At 37.0% G+C, this 23,800-nt stretch overlaps 1 protein-coding gene across 1 annotated transcript in view; it reads left to right on the top strand.

Annotated features, from left to right (window-relative positions):
- The window catches only part of LOC128988471 (uncharacterized), a 114,829-nt gene that overhangs the window by 6,626 nt on the left and 84,403 nt on the right, over positions 1 to 23,800 (top strand). The window contains exon 2 of the mRNA XM_054409785.1: positions 21,365 to 21,440. Within this exon, the coding sequence (XP_054265760.1) occupies positions 21,372 to 21,440 (69 nt within the window). The 5' untranslated portion in view covers positions 21,365 to 21,371. The remainder of the gene's footprint in view (positions 1 to 21,364; positions 21,441 to 23,800) is intronic.

Below are 23,800 nucleotides of genomic sequence, written 5' to 3'. Positions count from 1 at the left end.
TTTAGTTTCAGTATAATTTACTGTAACACCTCTTGCACCTTTCATTTATCCAATGGTTTTCAGTCATTAATGTTTTATTCAAGTCCTAAAGAAAATTTCGTTTTAACAAATAAAAATACAAAAATTAGATACAAGATTGTAAATAATTATTTAGAATTTCTTTCAAGAGCTACCGACGTGTAAATTCTCATAACAATGAGTTTCTTGAATACTAAAAATATATCTACCCTCGTCATTTCTCCATTTAGTTTATTTTTTACCATCAGATTTGGTTTAATTTACTTGATTTTATCGGACTTCTAGGTTACATGTGAGTTTAGTTGCACCACTGTACGAACAACTAAACCAGTAGAACTAGCTATACGCAACGAGACACGACTCACACGTTCAATCATAAACCAAAATAAAACACGACCGGACGGCAATTAGTGAATTATTGCGCATTCGGTCCGCCCGGTCGTTAACGTCTCCGCTGACTAACCTTAAATCAAGCTTAGGAAACGACCGAGAGTCGCAAATCTGCCCTTCGCTGGGACCCGTGGAACCCATTAATTTGCCCATTACTTCAACAATGGGAGAGAATCTGGCTTTGTTTATGATTTAATTAACGAATACTCGACAGATTCCAGGACTGGTTCTCTCAGATGGGGACACGACATGGGGATTTTACTGCTTGTTTTGAGAACTCGTGGTGGGGTTTAACGAGCGGATTTATATGTTTTGTGTGATTAAAATGTATTGTAGTCAAATAAAGTGACGATTATTTTATTATCTGTTTTTTTGTGAGTGCTCAAAAATTGCATCTTAAGTGTCCAGTAACTGAGGCACAAAAGATCAACTTGTTTAAACCTGACCAGTTTATTCAAACTATTCATAAATAAATATTGATCAGGACGCATGGATTATTTGCAATCATTCTATAAAAGTACTTCAGGATTTTGTGTGATTGAAACAAATACTAAAAGAGTAATTTTTATGTACTACAAGGTTATTGCTTACTGAATCCACTGAACTTATTGATGTTTTATCTGTGTACACTGGTGCAGTTACTGTATATTTCTGCGTTTTTATGTTGTTTGGAGTCTTGTAAATTCACAACCGCAGCCGATATCGCCGTTTCTTTTCAGTAAAAACTCTTTTATCGTCGAGTGATTTCAACGCAGCGATGCACGTCACAGAAAAGAGTGTTTCGTATAAATTCCTAGTGAAAACACATTAGTCAGATGCCTTTAAGTTTAGAACCAAGAAAAGTCTCTATGATTTGAGCTACTTAAAAGATTAACGTTAAAAGCGAGAGGATGTATTTTTTTTTCATACATACGTATAATATTTATATTTTACAAACACAATCTCTTGAAACTATCTAACAATAAACCCTAAAGCTCTATTGTTATTCAGCAACATTATTGACGCCGTGCTCCAGTTCAGACAGTGGGTCGATGGTGCAAGAAGACATTTGAGAAGGAACTACGGACTTATTACGTCATCGTTCGCCTACTCTACATCTCGCGTGTACTGGCCGGGAATGGCATCACGGGAGAAATTGGGACCTATTAAACCACCTGATCGGATTAAAACGGCGGAACCAATTAACTTTGGTACGTAACATACGGTATCGTAATTTTGAAATTGATTGGAAAATTGTCCCACTTATTTGATTTACAATACTAGTTTTATTGACCTTGATTATTTTTGTGATTTATTTTTTTTACTTCGTGTTCGGAATGTAAACGATTGTGTACGTTCGGTACGGTGTGAAATAAGTATAGTGTTTTCTTTCCAATAAATGTAATTCTTTACACGTTAAAATAACAATAACCACACATTGCAGGTTATATTAAACAAAAAATATAACTTCATGTTGACAGCCTCTGAAACGCTTTTTTCAATAAGTGAATGAATGGTTTAAATACCTTTACTGTCAATACTACAAGGATCGCTTTGACAGTAAAGGTATTTAAACCATTCATTCACTTATTAAAAAATATAACATAACCGTAATCTCAAGGAATAATAATTTATGACTTTTACCAAAATTAATCAATTTATGTAATTGAGTAATTGAGCTATATTTGAGTTTATAGCCATTGTAAACTACTTGTTGAACTATACTTAAAAGAAAATCTCAAATTAAACAATAAAACAGCCAAGTCAGTTCCAGCTGTTTCATTATTTATTTATGGCTACAATAGCAATTAAGAGTTTCACCTCAAAATCTCACAGACTTCATTTTACTGCGTTTCCCAGTGTTGTTCTGTTTGCACTTTACTGCAAATGGAGATTTGTCCTACGGCAACTCACGAACACAAGGTACTGTTGCGTTTTTGCTCAGTGTTCATAAAGTTGATTAGGCTACACAAGGTTGGTCGCAGGAACAGGTATTTACTGTTATCTAGAAACTATTTTGCTTGTCTATTTATGGACTTCTACCTTAAATGAATTTCACCGTATTTTTATGAAGGAAGTTCGGTATGGCATGGCAATTACTGGTTTTCTACAAAATGCTGGGATTCACTCAGTAGTTCTTTTACTAAATTACTTGCTACTAAAATAATAAAATACCAACGGTGGGCTACGGGATTTTCAAGTATACAGAGCCATGGTTAAAATTATAGAAAATATCAAAAGTTTAGTGCAGGAACACATTGTAAAACCTAATGATATTCGGAATTACTTCTTGCGTGCACTCTATGCATATCTCAGGCTAGCCTGTTGGGGTATACGCCAGTGTCATTTTTATGAATTAAATACAAACGATTTTAAGGAAAAAAAGTCAAACCCTTTAAAATTGTGTAAATATTTCAGGGATCAAACATCATAAAATATAGCTAAATAATCTATTTTTCACTTAACTGTCAAGTTATTAACACTTACACTTCCCTTCCTAAGACCTATTTACTATAATCGATAGCAATTTATGCACGAATTTATGCATACAATATATCTCCATCTTATTAATTGACAGAGGAGCGCCCTCCCACCGATATCATAGTAACACCACAGAGGTACATTACCTATTTGAAGGGTTTCGGACCGGTAGACATGACTAGATAGTCACGCTTATGTGGGGAAGCTAGCTGAGCGTGTAACCTCTTCTTGTAACAGGAGAAAGCGAGTGACTCAATGAACGGACCTGGGTGAGCCACACATGAACCATCTGACTAACACAGGAGCAGGATGTATGGGTATCATACCAACCCCTCTACCTAACATAGTTATTGATGGCTCACTTGGTATGGGGAAAGTATTGTTGAAGACAATCTCAGAATGATGATTCAAGTATGAGTCTGCGAAGTAAAATCAAACCTTCTTGGTAAATTAGGAAAAGGTTTACTTTTACATAAGGGGAGTTAGTTATAGCATTATAGTATAGATAAAACCAGTAGATTTTTCATCCTTTTGGAACAGCTGAAGCAAATTTTATTGTTAGTTCTGTCCGGTGTTCGTTTATAATTTGTTACTTGTTATTTCAGTAATTTAAAACCTCGTTTAACCAAATAAAACGATATAACCATAAAAAATAACTCGCACCATAGCTATAAAACCAATCAGTAAACCGTAAATAATGAAATTATTCCTCAAATAATATTTAAAAATTCGACGACACTAGCGATTGGTGTCATTGGACATGAACTAGACACGAAAAAGAGCTTCCAAATTTACAATGGTATAAGTCTATTAGAGTTTCAATATAAGAATGGAGCCGTATCTACATTTCTCCGAATTTATCAGACCGATTTCTCCTTTAGTCCAGGGGAAGCCGTTTATCCCCGCCTTGTTTGACGCCATCAGCAATCTTACAATCTGGGCCAGGAGATCGACAATCAGTCTCGGGGCTCGTGACAGTCTGTTCTGTTCAAACAATCGTTTCACTGCTTCAAAAATGTGCCAAATTCCCACCAATCTTCTTCAAACACAGAGCTGGCCCAGAGTGAGATGCTAGGCTAGCTTGAATTGGTTAGATCTGGGGTTTGTTCTGGATATACTTTTTCTAAACCCACTTATCTCCAATGGCATTGCGCTCTTAAGCTTCTCTAAAAAGTCAAGAACTGTTTTTTTAGGTGAGTAAAACTCTCTCTACAATAAAGTTTTCCCTCCACGAAAATCCCACTTTCTTAGACCTAGAGTAATCTTACAATTAGGACACGTGACGACTTTGAAAAACAGCATGTTAGAGGGGAAATTGTATAAAGACGCGCGATTGATCATAAAAAACAAAACAGCCGATAGAAGAATGAATTTTGGGTGACAAAAATTGCTTTAGTAAAAATAACTTGTAAAATTAGACTTTTTTTAAATTTGAAAATTAAGTGAATTTGTGCAATATTCGTCCAAAACATTTCAATAAAATGACTTATTGTAAAACAAAAATAGTTAGAACACAATTTAACATCGAGTTACTTATTCTTAAGATGCTATATTTTTAGAGGTGTTTTTTTTTTATCTAGATATTGCCTTAGATTACTTTTATCATGACATGTATGTTAAATTGATTCGTAAATTACTTGTATTCACTTAGATTTGTTGTTTATTTAAACTCGGATACACTCGTATATCCGCTTCGAATTTTATTTGAAAATCACAAATTGTATATTGCTTAAAACAATTTTCTACTTTTGCTAAAGTATTTTACGGCCCGCAAAAATTGTGTATCCGTTCGTACTGTTGTCAGTTGTGCTGTGTTATGACGAAATGAAAATGACAATCAAAATCTCCATCTTGTAATCCCCCAGATTGGAGATGAGTGCATGATGATGCATCTAACAGCTGATGACAACTGGTTCTGGTCGGTTGTTTTGCAAAGATAAAGATTGAATGAGTCATCAGACACTGAGTGCTGAGTGAAAGGTTGAATGTCAAGGGAAACGGGAATTGTTTGTCTCTGACATCTTTGCCGTTAGTTGGCGGCACAAAGTAGTAAAAATGGCACTGAATAGTTTACACTATATCGCTATGCTTTAAGATTAACTCGAAATATTTTAAATTGATGATTATTGATTAGAATGATAGATTGATGGCTATCAACCAGCCATCTTAGATTTCACTTCACTATTTCAAAATGCAGTTTGACCACAATTAGATTACACTTCCCCGACGCTGACAAATCGAGGCAGGTTTTTCATGATGAAGACGAATTTTAATGAATGAGATGGTCGCTTTGTTACAGCTTTGAATATAATCTTTAGCGTGGACTATTTATTAAAACCCCCCGATGGTCGAGGACAGAGCCCTGTTTCGAAACCAAGTGACTTTTCTTACGATCGTTCCGGCAACTTTACTATCACCAGACTAGTAATTTATCCACTCAGATATTGAAAATTGTGCGATTATAAATTGAAGCTATGCAACATACGTACCTTAATCGCATTCTGGGAAAATGTACCAAGGCATCTAACATAGTAGGGCAAATGTACAGTGGCACTGCTATTAAAACACAATTGGTACTCAAACTATGAGTCATTCCCAGAGCTCATCTTCAGTCAATGCTTATACTTCCTCAGTTTAGTGACGTGACGTGATAGTGACTTTTCAGTAGGCGATGCCCACTGGGTCCGTTCCACTACTTTTTCCTCTTCAGCCTCAGCCAAAATTGCACAATTGGATGTCTGGAGGTCCTTAGGCACGGTCCTCGGTATCCAGGCACGCACCTCGCATACAGGAAGCCGGCTACGTACACGTACATGTGTGTGTGTGTGTGTGTCGGTGTGTTCGTGTGCCGAGGTGAGACAACCCGTTATCCGTCGCCCACCGCTCCTCCGGGTAACGGTCACCCGCAATACCTTGCGTTCATAAACACCGGCTTACAACTTATTTGCCGGACATAATCCCCGGTTGAACCCGTCTCGCATGTATGCTCTACAAATTATTGGCTGGTGTGTATAATTCAAAATAGTACCGGTAATCATGTTGTTGTCGCCATCTTTTAAACTTCTCAATTCTGTGATTTAAGTTATGTACGAGTATTTGTGTAGGTTGTGCTTTGCAAAATCGTGTGATGACGGAGTGGAAATAAGTTAAACCCTTGAGGTTCCTTCAGAAAACTATTGTACTACTGGTTATCGGTCTCAATGTATTGAACGTGATGTTTGTTAACGTATTGAAATGTTAAATTTTATTCAGCTGTATGAAAGTGTAGATCAAAATAGTTGAGAAACGTTAACTATATATGCATATTTAAACATTGTAGTTTTCTTACAGATTCCATTGAATCGAATTAGTAAACAATTCACAACTGACATGGTAGCTTTGTGATCCCGAAAGACAGATACCTTAAATACTTTAAGATTGGCAAGAAAACATAAAGGTGGCATGTTGCGAACTATCTCAAAAAGTTCCGCAGCGATGGTTGCAGACACACATACATTTCAATTTGATCTTAAGATTTTATAGCTATTCCGATAAACATGTGTGACATTCCATTGGAGTTCCACAAGGCAGCATTATATTCCCACTGTGTATTCTACCAGCTTTCCCTGGACTCGTGACTGGCTCGAACGTCGAACCTCAGCTTATGACTCGGTCACATCGCATCTTGCTGCCAAACTGCGACTCTCTACTAGAACAATACCTCGTCACGGTGAAATCCGAGCTTTCATTCCACAATTCACATTCGTCGCTTTGTATTAATCGTCAGCTATTCAGAAAGTTGAGTCACTTGCTTGAAAGTCAAGTAAAAATTTACTTTTGTAGTTACTTAAAAAAATATTTAGTAATGTTCTTTTCTTGCGCCCCCAAAGTAATAGATAATAGGCGCCTCCAAACGTAAAAACTTTGCACCCATTGGCTAAAGAACCCTGTTGTATTATTGACAACATAATTCAGTCATGACACAAAAGGGATGTGTAGTGTGTTACATAAAATGTTTCTCACGGCATTTATTATTCGAATATCTCATGTACTCGACAAAACCAGAACAATATACCTTTGTTAATATTACACCTTAAAATATTAAACCTTTTAGTTTTTTTTACTATGAAATAGTACGTCACATTTTTTCCTTGCATTGTATGGTTGTATCGAAACCCTCTTCACAATAAGTTGTTAATTGTATTAATTGTGTTCTTTGAATTTTAAAAGCACTATGTATACATTATATATGCTACAAAAATATTCATTTATGTATATCTGTCACTGAATTACACAAAAGTGTTGAGAGAATTGAGCTGGATTCTATAGTAGAGTGAAATCAATTCAAAACCTGCATGTGCGACTATTTCGTCTCAAATTCAGTAACAGGTTTGTCGTTGTTTGTGTGATTGTGTACAAAGTTCGTTGAGTTTTTAAACTAATTAGTAAGTCAAGTATTTTTCTTGAGATACTGAACATCATTAAATCATGAATAAAGAACACCAAACGAGAACTACAAATGTTTAAATCAGACTTCCCTCAAAGTCCCCACCTGTGCCTGACAGCGTAGCAGTAATCAAAGGCTGAAACATAAATAAAGAAAAGATTGCCGAAAGCAATGTTCATTAATGACCACCAAATCATCGAACCGGCGACCGGCTTTGGACAAAGAGGTGGCAAATTACCTGCTGTGGGGAATAATGGCTACGATTGTAATGGCCAATGTAGGAATGGGCGATCCTAGGACCCGGCGGTGATCCCATGCTTGTAGTCTTGGATATTACCTTTGACTATTACGTCCTATTCCGACTATTACAACAACTATTACGTAAGCAGTTCTCTATCTCATGTGGATACATTTCAAGACATTGCAATATACTGTAAAATTAATTTATTTTTATTGGTGCCACACTTGTAAATTGCTTGAAACACTTTGTTCGTAAAAGGTTTTTTCTGAGTAAGTTTTGGTTTTAATTTGTCCCTGTAATTGGAAATGATTAACTGTAGTGTGGTTTTGTACTTGTATTGTTATTTTTAAATGAATCACAAATCGTCTGAGGTATGTTCGGTTATAGTTCTGTCTCGATGGTAAAATTTACCTAAAAATAATTACGTGTTGAAAATAATTTTCCTACAATTACCTGACAAAATGGCATTCCTTGCACTGATTATAGTACGCCAAGTAGCTAATTGCTTCATTTACTTACTTTTGCCGCACTCTAGTATTTCAACCAAACTTAGGCACGTAATACGCTTGAAAATACGTTGGCAACACTTAAAGATAATAATACTATGAGCAGCTGATTGACTTTTATAACTACGATTTAACCTGTCATTTCGTGTTTATAGTTTCGGTATTTCTGAACTTACTGGACTTTTATTTTACACGTTTTTATAACATTCCTACGATCTTAATAAACAAGAAAATACCTTTAAATCATTTTTTAGGCGCGGAAACCATTTCAAATTACAAAAACATACGGAACTCTATTCTCAAGTCCCGGAGCACATTTCTTGCCGAGGAAAATTAGCGGAGTGATACGGACCGGGTACTACTTTCTCTAGGGCCCCGTATTGCCAGCTGAACCTAAAAACGTGTTGTATAGTTAAAGACTAATTATTTATATGCTTTATAGTGACTGTAGGAAAAATATAATGTGTAACACGAGTGCAAAAGGCTTTTACGCCACACTACACTATTTTGACGAACTTCCCACGCAAGGATTTAGTCCAGAAAACAGCTGTTTGCCGCCAGCTTATTCAAATGGGGTTTCATTGCGTAATACTGTTCTGCAATGAGTTTTACCGGACACCAATCAGCTGATTATACTGTATTTGCGTGGCTATGATTGGTTATAAACAAAAACATAACCTCTCTTGGAGGTTATGACTAGTGATGTTTAGTCCTTTAGTTGGTGGAAATATATAAGGATCTGGACGAATTAAGTAGTATGGCGTAAACTATCGTACGTAACTCGTCCAAAATGTGTGTACCGGACTCGTATGGTAATCCCGTACTCGACTTCGTCTCGCACGGGAACGACCACACTCGTCCGGTAAACACTTATTTTCAGGACTAGTAACGTACAGCTAGCGTCAGCTAAGGTGGCTCATGGCGGCCTGTGGGCCTGGCACGGCACCATAGGCGGGGGGAGGGTGGAAACTAGCTTAAGACCGTTCTGAGAACATCGGACTGTCAGACGTGAGGTCCCGCGTTCCGACCGGCCAACTCTGCGAACATCTCGGCTCACTCACGGGGTTGACGTCCTAAACAAACTATGACTAATAGAGAGGGCGCTGTTATGACAAATCTTGTACGTTCTTAAGCACTGTGTCACTCAGTAGTGAGTTTTGCTTGTGCAGTGTCACAGTGGATCGTGAAGTGGACTGTTTTCATAACGAAACGTGTGTGAGTTTTTTTGTCATGGCAGAATTTAAATCGAAAGTAGGGATTGGTGGTAAGGTTTTGAAAAAGCTTTGTGAAGAAAAGTTTTCTTCGATATCGCAACAGGATTGGGAATGTAAGTGTAGGCACGTAAAAAATGTGGAAAATGAATACGCCGCAAAAGAGCCAGCCATCGATGAAATAACGGAAAGTTTCATCATTAATGTAGACGACAGCACCAGCGACGACGAGGGAACGAGCGACTCCGATGAATTCAGCGATATGTCTGGGATTGAGGAGTTATGATGGACCAACGTGCACCATGGGGTTTGTGGCAGTTTAGATGTTATTTCTTGTAAGAACATTCATTTGAATAGTTTTTTAATGTAAGCTTTTAGAACAATTACTAAGTGACCATGCGTTGTGTTTTATAGTGTTATATATATTTTTTACATACCGGTACTGTAGGTTTGTTAGAGTGTTTTATTATTAATATTGTAATTAGTTTAACGTACTGTAAATATGACGTGTATTATTTTATACAAATTTGTGATATTCTTACTTATAGATTAATCCTGTATTTTTACGATAAATGTGAATATGTAAATATTATAAGAATGAGTTAAAAAAAAATAAAAAAGACGGAAGGCCGCTATAAATATTTTTTGAGTGGATCTGTAATATTAACCGGATCATTCATTTAATATGTAAGCGGCTAATATACACAACTTAACTGCGTGGGGAATACAACCTCTTTGGCTCGGTCAAGAATAGGCAAAAAATAGGTAAGCCCACAACGTTTAAACAACTTTGTTTAAATTTCATTGATGGTGATGATGAGTTTATAACATTGAACATATTATTGCAACCATAGATGAAGTAATATAATTACTAAGTAATATTATATTACTTAATCTATGTTGCAACCATTTTCCATCACTATTAGCTCTATTAGTAAAACAAATCATAAAAAGCGCAACCTAAGCACCCATGCTCCCTAGTTACAACTGTTCATAAAAAGTGTTTAGAAAGTTTAGTATATTAATTGTTAATGGAAAAACACATCTAGCATTTTGTATGCCGTCTACTGAAGCGCCTTCAAGAGAGCAGTGAGGGCAGTAGACGCAACCTGCATGACGGCAGACAATATTTTTAACCTAGGCTAGTACAGAATTTCTATCGGTCGGTCACGAGCCAGCTTAGCTGACGCTAGCTGTAATATACTATTGCTAGCTGCACTCGAGATCATTCCTCGATCTATTCCTCGTAAACATTGCTCTCGTGTGCAGCAAAGTGCCACTTCGCACACTAGTTACGCAAATAACTATTGTATATTTTATGGTGAGTTAAGTAATTGTTTGATTTGTAAGTTGGATATTCTCATAATAATTGTATATGAAAATATGTAACATTCAAACCAATCAATTAGGACACAATGCCTTGTGTAAATATGTGTTACCGTTACCTGTGATAGAAAACAATTTATTTGAGATATTTTACAGTACCAAATGAATATTTTATGTTTACATTATGTATCATGCTAATAAGCTATTCTGTCAATAAGATTAGATTCCCAGGCTCATAGACAAACAAGACTTTCCATTTTGTGAGCCTGTAAACCATTCCTAGAAGGCCACTCTATCATTGTTTTGTATTAAATTTCCTATCTCAATTATGTCGTCGACCTTGCAATATGAAAGTTAAGTCGGGAATGCTCAGGAGTGTTCTAGGTCAAGCTCAGATCGCCTTAATTATAGACTTGCCGTTATGGCAGGAACTAGATTATTTAGCGAATTCCAGATTATAGATGCAACCCGTTAGGTCTAGTCTACTTCTGGATAGGCGATGCTATCGGGAACCGTTCAAGTAACACCGTTCGATAAATAATCAATTAGGTAGAATTTGTGTTTGGATTACAATTCCAGTCAGGTTGATTTGGAGACATTTAGTAAATCAAGAATAGTAAAATGAGTTATGTCATTCTGTGTTCATAAACATCTTGTAGGATTGAATAACAATAGGAGTTGCAATTAAAACCTCACACCATATCTAAATATCATTAATTGAAAAAAAATATTGCTTTACGCCCTTGGTATTTAATTGTAAATTTATTAAAGTAGTTACCAAAAGGTGTGAAAGTGTAGGTTATTTCATGCTGTGCATGTTTCCAGCTAGGACAACTACTGTTCGGCAAGATTTAAATAATTTTTAATAATCACATCGATCTGTGCCTGTCCAATATAACAATAATTCATAATTCAAATCAGCATTTGTTGCTGAAGAAAAGGTGGCATTAGCTCGAAACCTGTACACCATGAAAACCTACATTTGGCATCTTCTGGCGACTACGGACGTCTTTCTTTGTTATTAATATAACTTTGTTTTTATGCGTTCAAAACTTGGGTTATCACATTTTAGGTGATTTCATTTCCTTACACAGCAATTAGCTGTTAGTGAAAAAACATTTGATAAACGTAAAAAATCACAGTTGCAACAATGGACATGTGAAAACATTCGTTTATACCACCTTTAATCAATTGATTACCAATTCAATTGTTTCAAACCGATGTTTCGCTATCAAACAATCCGTTATCTTCGCCGGATATACATGTAGGGAAAATGTGATGAAACACAAGGGTGTTGGTGGAGGGCGTCGTCAACTCCTCGACCTTGGAAACAGCTGTTGTGTCAACCAACAGCCAACGACATCCTCTGCCTCTACAGTCGCCTACTGGTTTAAATACCCTACAGCTTGGCATTTAACCAGACAACCGTGCTGGTATTGCAAGTTCAAGTTACTGTAAAGCCTTAGAAGAAATCCTTATATGGAAACCAACCCGAGTTATAAGTTGTTATTTTTTTAAGATTGCTTACGTCATCATTCTATCACTAATTACTGTTTATGGTCAGACTATGAATATTAGAATATTGATGTGGCTATAGCTTTTATGTATTGTTCTTTTTCTCGGTATTATGTTGAAGCAAAGATCGGGAACTTAATATTATCTATATTTAGGTTTTAGAAACTGTACCTTTAATCATCATTAGCATTGATGTGCAAGCCACTTGTAGAAGAACTATAATTATTAGAGATTGCAAGAGAGTTCTGGCACCACACTTGGATTTTGCTACAAATTTTGTTTTGCTCTTCTAATCGTCTGTGCAAGAATCCAATATTATGAATATTACTGTATTATAAGATTTTGAATTATTAAGTAACCCGACAAGACAAACATGTTCATTGTGTAAGGCAATATTTGGAGTAATTAACCATTCATCCAAATAAGACGATTCAGGAATTGTCTACCCAGTACTGAACAACGTTCATTCCCACATAACTAACCGAATTGTAGGTGGTGTCTAGTGTCTGGAGCGTGAGACACCTCTGACCAAGGGATCCGAAAGTTACAAGATAAGATCATACTACCAAGGGTTTAGTTTGTGATAACGCCGTAACCGATCTAGAAAACAAGTTCGTCTATAAGGCGAGAAGAACTGAAGGGAAATTCACGAAATTTATGCATGAATTTGCAAAACAGAACAGCGGCATTACTGAATTAAGTGAAAGAATAGGAACCACCGAGGAATTTAATCGGGTAATTTAATAACAGGAATCTGTGGAGAGAAAGCCTGGATGATTCGCGCTGGGTGAAGGGTCGCTTCTTGACCTCCACAGCCGACAATTATGTAACTAGAGTCGAGGTGAAAACACTTTCAAACTGTATACCTGTGTCAATTGATGAGCCGTTCATAGGCAATTTGAGTGTGGGTTTATGGTGGGAATTGCACACTTTTGTTCATAGCTTTACATTGATCCCGTCGATAATATTTTCTGTTTCATAATTTCATTTCATATTTGGATACAGTTTTCCTTGATTTGGATGCTAGTGTATGTTAATAGATAGTTTGTAGAGCATCAAGAGGCCAGGCTATAAAACAATCATTCTTACGTCTCCTTGACGAGTTAAGCTAGATTTTGATAACCAGACCTATTAATCAGACCTTTAAAATGCCAACATTTTATCTAGCAGTACAAGAAATTAATGCCAAGACTAAAAAGTACAAACATTAGTGATTTATGGTGATTCCTACTCCTGTTGCAACAACGCAAAATGAATTACTGCACACATGTATATAGAGTGACTGAATCTGAGGCATATTTGCTAAAATAAGTGTAGAAAAATATTATTTTACGCGGTCAATGATTTGTACTTACTGAGTTGTATATCGTTGTACGAGACCAAACAACTTTAACTCAATCAGTCAAACCAATTATACATAATTTATTTTTAAATATAAAATCCTCATTAATAGTTTTGTTCAGGTTCATTCAACCCCATTTTAAAACTCTTCTTTGCAACCAAGCTCCGATTGAGAGAATGAGGGCGTCCACCCACACTTGTCCCAGCGACAGGTTGCAGTTGCAGGCTCAGGTGCCAGGCCAGGGGGGCAGAGCCCCGGCTGGTCACCAGCACCAGTCAAGCAGGAAGACTCCCGCCAGATCTGTGACGTAATCATGGCGCGTCTGAAGCCAGGCGAGGAGCTCGGGGCTCGGGGCGTCCGCGGTCAGAGTATATAATAAGACCGGACCACTCGCCCGACCAGTGTATAATGGTGATGACTCCTACAAATTGCTAGGCAAACTTCGAACACCCGTAAAACTCGAGGTTCGTGCACCCTGTGATTATCAAATAGTCAAATCTATGACGACACTTAAAATGTGAATAACAGTTTCCTAATTGTACCTACGCTGATCGCTAAGTATTGCTGATAAACACAAGACCATTGACTTGGAAGAACCTGTTCGATTAGTATTGTTAAGCAAGATAAGTTAGGAACGTCTACGAGCTATGATTGGAAACCGTTTTGTGCCGAATATTACATCAACAGTTGCGGTTGCTATCAAAAATTAATTATATTGGTAAAATCTTTACTACATACAGTTATTCCCTAGGTACCTTATAACCTATTTGTGTATTGATCCATACCGTCGTTCAGCTCTTATAACTATGATCAACCATCCGAGTCTGACAAATTGAATTTCTTACTCATATTCAAATAAACACGTTCAAAAGAAAGGTGTAGTGTGAGCACAACACACTGAAACACACTGAGCGTTGACTTCAGGTGTACACCTACACATTCTCGAATCTTGTATAGCTGAAATCACAAAGAACTTGTGTTCGTAACGAATTCAGATTGTTTTCTAGAAAATTGTCAATACTTGAATATATGGGATCAGTTTCCTGCTAGAAGGTATGTTTTTCTGCTCAAGCCTTTAGGTGACCAAAGGAGGCTCCAGGAACATTGAATGTTCAAAAGAATTGCACAACATTGGGCCGACTAAAGAACGAAACAAGAAGTCTAGAGAAAGTTAGCTCGGGCTCATTAGAGACAGCGCTGAACAAATCTATTGTTTTTGTAACCAACCATTCTAGCTGCCGAAGACAGTACTTGCTAGACTCTGCAATTAAACTGATTGCATTTTTGATTGAATAACGTAGGAATTTAGAAAGAAAACTGATTAATTATGTCTTATTCGCGTAACGTGTATGCATAAACTGGGCTCACAGAGACTGATAACTTTCAACTGTTCAGCCGTATAGAGAATGAGGCATGCAGAAAGAATAGCCAAACTAAGTTGGCCAAGTCGGATGATCTTCTAATCCAACTTAGGCACTTAGGTTTTCAAATGAGCCAGATAAGTTGTTCAGTATATACTCAGACAACTTTCCTGTTCAAAACATACGTCAAGGCACGATGTTAGGGGATAAGCGAGGACAAGCAAAGGTACAAATTGACAAATTCGTGCCTGCCAACAATCAATGTACCATAAAAGTTCTTTTGATAAAAACCATCCCATCGGAATATCGAAATTCATTCCACATATTGAAATATACAGACAAGACATGATTGTCAAAAACATACATCAGTGGTAATATAATAAGACTTTGTTCATAACTCATAACGTCAAAAGACATAGTATACAATCAAATTCCGAAATCACATTTTATTATCATCCACAAACCAACGCCCAGTCTCCATAGCTTATAACTATCACATAGAGCCCTCTATAATAATTGCCAAATCACACCGACGTGTAGGAATTTGAACCCGCCTCGTGAGATCATTTGTCATGTATCGTATTCTTCTCGCCTTCGCCGTTCAACATTCATTAAAGCTCGATCTATCAGCGTCCAATCTACAATGTGATAATATCAACAGCCATAAACCTGATTGCTTCACCTGCCAGCGTTTGATCGTGGTTGAAAGTAGCTGATTGAAAATGTTGCTTTGGGAACCTGTTGTTGCTGACCAGTTTTCAGTTTACAATGTTGCAAGACCTTCGCGAGGTTGAGAAGTTGTGACTTTAGTGGGATATCTGAGTGTTGGAGCTATTCCCGAAATCATCTTTCTTTTTCAATATCCTCTCCACGAATATCGAAATTCTTCACCGGTGGAAAACTTTGTCAACGACGTCAGAGCCTCTTTACTAAATCGAAGGAGATTTCAACATTAATTTGGAAGTGGGTAAAGTTGTATGGCGTGGACCATTAGAAGTGGAAAATATCTTTAGTCACTGCGCCAAGCCGTCCTTGATCATAGTATTTTAACAGATGATGGCGTCCAAAGAACCATAAAGAATCATAAAGCTGTCTTCTCAGTAATGTGATATTAGTCAAAAACGAAACTGGCATCTCCTTCTCTCATCTTCACCTTAAAATATAATTAATTCAGATTGTGAACTTTTGAGATTCGTTGACAAATTCAAACTTGATTGTTTTATGAATTGGAAAATGGTGCCTAGTTAAATCAGAATTACACTATAGAGGGAACATTTCAAAATACCTTTAGCAGATTCTTATATTAAACTTTCTTCTAAATGGAGTCCAAGAAACTCAGAAACCTTGTGAGTTCAGTCCTAATACTCGAAGTAGAAATCACAAATAGGATGGAGCATCAAATAGATTTGCATGCAATGGTGCTGTCAAGTGTCACTCGAAGTCTTCAGCTGTTAATGAGCGATGTCTTTGAATGGCGATTGTAGCTGTGAGAGTCCTCGTGTGAATGGTGTTACTTAACATCGTGGAAGCGTGGTACTTGCTCAGTACTCGTGGTGTAACAGGGAAAGTGCTGCAGAGGTAATCATCAATAGTTTATTGATTACCACATGCTCTTCACTGACGGATTTGTTTAAAATTGGGTCTGATTTGAGTACTTTATGATTTTGCGGTTTTCACGTTTTGTCTCTGCTTCTGGCTATTGAATGGATTTGAAGACGAGTTGCAACGGTTGAGTTTGTACGATTTGTACGAGTTTCGACGCTGTTGTATTTGTGTATAGTGAAGGATTAAAACTATGTAAATATTCGGGGCTAAAGACATTGAGTAAGTTGATTTCAATCATTCGAGATCATAAACTAGTCGTAACAACATATAAGACGAGCACTGCGAAAACACATACTACATTCAAATCACACAATGGTTGTAGCGTTGCAATGGATTGTATCCTCTGCCTTAGCAGTGTTCTCTGCATTCATAAAAACTTATCAGCTTTTGGATTTTCGTAAAGGGAGATTCTGATCTATATCTAGAAAGTTATCACCTTATAAGATATCTATATTTTTTACTTGATATCTCCATTCATACTTGGCTTAAAATACCTACATTCGTATAGTCGCCATTTCAAAGTAAGGTAGCCTATTTAAGTAAAGTAAAGTAAGTATAGACTTTATATGTCCACCCATAGTTAAGGTAGGCTTCGGGCTTAAAAGTTTACGTAGTTTAACGTTATCATTTATCAAATTGTTCTTGGCGGTTACATTGTATTCTATGATATGTTACAATATCAAATACATAACCAAATAAACCTATGAGTGATGAGTATTTGAAGAACTCGCGTTATTTTATATGTCTTTTAATTATTCATAGTTTACTAGGTTTTCCAATTTGTTTTACTCATCTGTCAATACCAAGTACCTAACGCTCAAGCCCAACCATACAATTCATTGACTCATTCTCATACCCTTACTATTTCCCCATCTTCACTCAACTATTCCAAGAACGCAGTCGCCAGGTCCTAGTTGCTAGTTAAGAGTATTTTACAGCCTACCGTGACTCTTCTGAGTTAACTTTCTTTGTAATTTACCAAAAGATCAACTCATCAGACCATTCTTGCCGGTCAAACTAACCCTAGACTATTCTAGCTTTCTCTTTTATTAACTGGAAACGAAACTCGCTTCAAGTAGCACGGCCATGAATTATGTAGGGGAAGATTACCAAGGGGGGGGGGTTGGTCATACCGTGACAAATTGAACGCGCGGTGCAATGGCTTTTGAACCTGTTACAAGCTTCATGTACTGAAGTGGCTATAACCTATACAGTTAAAGTGATAACTACCAATTACTTCTTTGGGTTGTTTTCCTCTTGGTAAACTTCTTCCAAGTGGGAAAAAATTTACAAAGTTACACTTTATGCAATGGTATGACAAATTTATATTGGATTTTTTGCAAACTAAATATTCCTAGCACTATTTATACGAAATGAACAGATCTGGTCGAATCATAAGTAGCCTATTCATTAGGGGCCATGTTTTACTAGGTTAGGCGTTTTTATTACTTACATAAACAATAGCTATTTGTGTATTTTAGAACTTCTCGAGCGGCAATGATCTTTCCTACCACCATAATTAACTTATCATTACCTTTTTAGTTGTATATAAAATGTCATTTAGGATGTTTGCCTTTTTAGGTTATGTTAGTTGCTTTGTTAACCGGTTGTTAAAGTTCCTGATCCGTGGCTGTGATTGGTGTATGGGAATGATCTATTCCCGCTCTAGAGCGTAAATAAGCTATTTCGTGTACTGCTTACAGCTGTGGCAATGTGATCATTCCTATGCAGTGGTAGGAAAGAACTTGAGGTTGTTTGGCAGATTTTAACGATTTTCATGTTAGTAAATATAGTTTAACGTAACATTTCAGAAAAAAAAAACTGGCGTTGGGCAAGATGACCAATGAGTATATCATGGGTAAGATGAGTAGGTACTGGAACGTCGATTCATAATTTGACTTTTAGTATTTACCTGACCAATTTGAAAAAAAAACATTTCCGATTATTTTTATTAAAGATACGCTATTAAGCATTTTGAGGCAGAAGGTAGTCAGATTTTGACTTTTCCATTAAAATTTTTCAAACGTGATTACATGGGAAACACCAGTATTATCTGAAGAATGACAATGGTAGAGAGTAACAGTTAAATACTTCTTGTGTAGCGGCTTAGCAAAACCAGTCCTCTCACCTTGGCCACACCTTCCTACATTCAACATTCCGTTGTTACCTCTGGTTCTGGCTACACTTCCTATAGGTGATACGACTACCAACTACTCAACTACTCTCGTCTGTACATTACTACCCACCATGCACACTGTCAAACTGCCACAGTAGTCTTCTACTCGCCCATGCTGGCACCTGGCTACACTTCCTAGGTGATACGACTACAAACTACTCAACTCAACTACTCTCGTCTGTACATTACTACCCACCCTGTATACTGTCACACTACTTACTTTGTAAATTACTACTCACCATGCACACTGTCTTGTCTAACTGCCACAGTAATCTTCAACTCGCCCATGATGGCACCTGGCTACACTTCCTAGGTGATACGACTACAAACTACTCAACTCAACTACTCTCGTCTGTACATTACTACCCACCCTGTATACTGTCACACTACTTACTTTGTAAATTACTACTCACCATGCACACTGTCTTGTCTAACTGCCACAGTAATCTTCAACTCGCCCATGATGGCACCTGGCTACACTTCCTAGGTGATACGACTACAAACTACTCAACTCAACTACTCTCGTCTGTACATTACTACCCACCCTGTATACTGTCACACTACTTACTTTGTAAATTACTACTCACCATGCACACTGTCTTGTCTAACTGCCACAGTAATCTTCAACTCGCCCATGATGGCACCTGGCTACACTTCCTAGGTGATACGACTACAAACTACTCAACTCAACTACTCTCGTCTGTACATTACTACCCACCCTGTATACTGTCACACTACTTACTTTGTAAATTACTACTCACCATGCACACTGTCTTGTCTAACTGCCACAGTAATCTTCAACTCGCCCATGATGGCACCTGGCTACACTTCCTAGGTGATACGACTACAAACTACTCAACTCAACTACTCTCGTCTGTACATTACTACCCACCCTGTATACTGTCACACTACTTACTTTGTAAATTACTACTCACCATGCACACTGTCTTGTCTAACTGCCACAGTAATCTTCAACTCGCCCATGATGGCACCTGGCTACACTTCCTAGGTGATACGACTACAAACTACTCAACTCAACTACTCTCGTCTGTACATTACTACCCACCCTGTATACTGTCACACTACTTACTTTGTAAATTACTACTCACCATGCACACTGTCTTGTCTAACTGCCACAGTAATCTTCAACTCGCCCATGATGGCACCTGGCTACACTTCCTAGGTGATACGACTACAAACTACTCAACTCAACTACTCTCGTCTGTACATTACTACCCACCCTGTATACTGTCACACTACTTACTTTGTAAATTACTACTCACCATGCACACTGTCTTGTCTAACTGCCACAGTAATCTTCAACTCGCCCATGATGGCACCTGGCTACACTTCCTAGGTGATACGACTACAAACTACTCAACTCAACTACTCTCGTCTGTACATTACTACCCACCCTGTATACTGTCACACTACTTACTTTGTAAATTACTACTCACCATGCACACTGTCTTGTCTAACTGCCACAGTAATCTTCAACTCGCCCATGATGGTACCTGGCTACACTTCGTAGGTGATACGGCTACCAACTACTCAAGTACTCTCGTCTGTACATTACTACCCACCCTGTATACTGTCACACTACTCTCCTACTCGCCTATGCTGGCTGGTAGCAAGCTTGAGATTATTTACTAACCCTTTTTGAAGTCAGATAACGAGAAGAGTAACTTAACTTGGGGAACGGAGACTACATACCTAAGGGTGAATTATCGTGTCCCCACTATAGGACCTCACTGTAGGGGATGGAATAAAGCTAAGGTCCAGCTTCGTTAAAAATAGTTTTCGTCCATTTCGTTGAACTCAAATTTATATTCATTGATATTGCCTTCTTCGAAATTTCGAATCATTTTGTTTTTAATTAGGATTCCTGTTTTGTTAAATGATAAACATCCAAATGTTGTACATCACAAACCTCGGTTGTAGAGCAAAGGGTCCCACGGCAATCCTTTTTTTGCAAAGAGTACCTAGTACGAGTAGGTATATCAATTTTATTTCCCAATAGAAACTAACTTCGAAAAACTATTTAATACAACAAACTGTTGAGTGTTTAATTAAAGCATTGGCATTACTTACGTTTTATAATTTGACATATACACGATAAACATTAAAGACTATTATTTGTTCGGGAAGCATTCTAGAAGGAACAGAAATTTGTGAGTTATATAACCATAATTAGTCATCGTAGGAATCCCTATTCTAAATATAATCGCCTCGAATTAGTCTAAAGTATGTCGTAGTTCTAGATTATTCTTAGCATGAAGCCTGAATAACAGAGAGAAAAGCTGACCTCAATCAGACTACCAGTGTATAATTAGTCCCTTAGTTATGTTGAATCATTTGTTGTAAATAACAAAATCTTTTCTCACTGTAATTAGTACAACTCATCTTTAACTAGGACTACAAATGTTTGAAATAAAGCATAACTCAAGCATTGGAAGTAAATAATACATCATGAAAGGGTCTTGTTCTATCTGCTGATTGCATGACAAAAGATTTGCTAAACCTTTTTTTTAAGTTAGCTTATTTAAACAATTATTTGCAACCATCAGATGATTACGAATGTTCCTCGAAATCGAGCTTAATCGTAGCTTACGAAGTTACGTCGTAATTTCATCATGAAACAATAATCATTCTACTGACTGCTTGAACAAAGATTTACTAACCTTTTTAAGTTTACTTTGTCCTGTGTAAGAGTATATGTTGTAGTGTGTGTCCTGTCTCCTGGAAGACTTGTACATTTACTGACCTCCACTTCCTCGCTTGTTCCAGGACGGGGATGCTGTGTCGCCCCCTGACGGCTGCGGCCGTCCTTTGTCTCCACCTGGCCCTCGGCGTTCTAGCTCAGGTACGTCAACAGAAGTTAAAGTACTCATTTACCTCATTTGATATTTGGAAGGTTTGTTAAAAGCCTTGGCACTTATGGTAACTGTAGTTTACGCTGTCCTAATAATATACTCTTATGAGCAATGTTTGCTTGTTGCTTGCTTGCACAAATATCACAAAAATGACTTCGACGTTTTTCTTCAAATTATGTTAATAACTTATTTTTGGTCTCAAAACGTATGCAGTTAAAACTGCCAACAAACAACTACTCACGTAAAAAGGTTTAATATTAAGAGCCACACATTTTTAACAGTGTGCTTTATGGGTTACTTTGGCAACGAAATAACAACGAAAATTGTAAACATCAACAAAAGAAATAAGTGTAACAGCTGATTATAAACAAACCTTAAACCAAAGAGGTTTTAATTTAAGACTGGAGGACAGTGAGACGCTATGCTATCCTTACAACTCGAGTAAGCATGTAATATTAAACTGGCGGCACCGTTGATTTTATTGGACTAAATTTCAGTTTTGAACTAAATGATATACCCCTCCCCAGGTACTTATCTACTAAAAGGAATATTTTCTAAGAGGTACACTCAACTTCAATTCAATAAACCTTTCCAATTCTTAAGTCCAATATGTACTTTAGGTGTTTAAAATCAATCAGTTTTTCCGACCAGTGAATAGGACGGTTTAAATACTAGGATGGTGTATGTTCACAATAATGTAGACTAATTAAACACACTTTATGATGTAATTGATTATTGGAAGAAATTAATGTTTTAAAGGGTAACTTTTGTATGTCACATCCTATAAACTGTCCCTACCGCATATAAAATAGTCTACATTATAATAAATAGTTCCAATATTTCCAACGTTTTGTTGTTGATGAATAAATTGTAAACACATATTTTCATCTTGACAAAAAGCATACCTTGTGGTTAAACACATGTTTCCTTAAGTCTAAACCTACACATATTAAATTAGTTATATCGTGATTGTTATATAAATATTGTTTTATAAGTCTTATAAAAAGTCCATCGCTGTCTAATGCACTTGATTGTTCTAAATAAAAAAATAAGGGATTAATAAGAAAAAATGTGTAATTTTCTCATTATAGCACTTTTATTTTCTGCATATGCAAGACATTGCTTTTTATTATCGTTTTCTGTAATAAATCTTTCTACACACATGTTCGTCCAACATAACCCACATAATCAAAAACAACATTTTACATACTTCCTCTTAAAATTCCAATAATGATATTTTGACATTTATTTCTTCTATGGAGCCAGTAAGTGGGGAGTTGCAAGTAATTCACGCGTGGCCTCTAAAACTTCCACACAAACGATGAATTACCAAAGTGGGCTGGCGCGTGTTCTGGGCTGTATGAGGCCCAACCCATTGTTGTGACCATTGCTGCAATCTCAACTCAATCATAACTCATTGTTGTTGTGTTGTGAGAGTTGCAACAATTGTAAGGCTAACCTCTCACCCTACTGACATCTTGACCGCCAGGTGACTTAATTTCTCTTCCTCATTGCTTTTTGGAGTAATCGGAGAGAGAGTAATAAAATATGCTTAAGAGTCTTCAATAGCAAAGTGGCAACTCAAACGCGACCATGCGACCCAATTCTGGTGGCGCTCTGTACAACTACCCGAAAGCCTTTGCCGGTGTGGGTTGTGAGTGGGTATTTGTAGTTTTGTAAAACGTAGTTTCAGTGGTGAATTAAATTAGAAGACTAGTAAATTATTAAAATTTTTCATCGTTGTCTCGAATTTTAGGTAATGAAGCTTAACCTTTCTCGTTACTATATAAAAGCTTATTTTCAACTAAAGAGTAAAGCTACTGGAATAATTTCAATACAAACCCTTCTGGTGTCTTGTTAATGCTTAAAAAAAGTACTTCGAAACACAAAACACGAAAAAAAAACTGTAACAAGATCAATAATTAAGTAGTTTTATTTCACATTGTTTAGCAACAACACTTTGGTACTCATTACTGAAGAAGGGGTCAAGATTTTTGGTGGTACCAAATTGTAAGAAAATGTAAAATACAAATAAAGAAGCCTTTACTTGCATTTCAAAGGTGACCTAAATATACAGGGTGGCTGAAAAGTAACTTGCACCCCCCCCTTAACTTTTCAACCATTTGAGATATTTGAAATCGGTTTGCGGCAACCTTCTTAGATATGAGGGGCTACAATTATTATGGTCAATTTTGAAAATTTTGCCCCTAGGGGTAGCGGGGGTAGGGGGTAGCTCAAAGTTTTCAAATGACAAGTATAGTCGAGTTTGGTATCATTTTACAGGTCTTGACGAAACATAAACATTGACATAAAGAAAACCGAAATCGGCTCACTAATAACAAAATGGGAG

The sequence above is a fragment of the Macrosteles quadrilineatus genome, unplaced genomic scaffold (assembly GCF_028750875.1).
Source record: "Macrosteles quadrilineatus isolate MER2022 unplaced genomic scaffold, UCM_ALF_1.0 Scaffold_3__2_contigs__length_128488019, whole genome shotgun sequence".
NCBI lineage: Eukaryota > Metazoa > Arthropoda > Insecta > Hemiptera > Cicadellidae > Macrosteles > Macrosteles quadrilineatus.
Note: the sequence above shows the minus strand (reverse complement) of the source record. Positions and strands in the feature narration are given on the sequence as shown.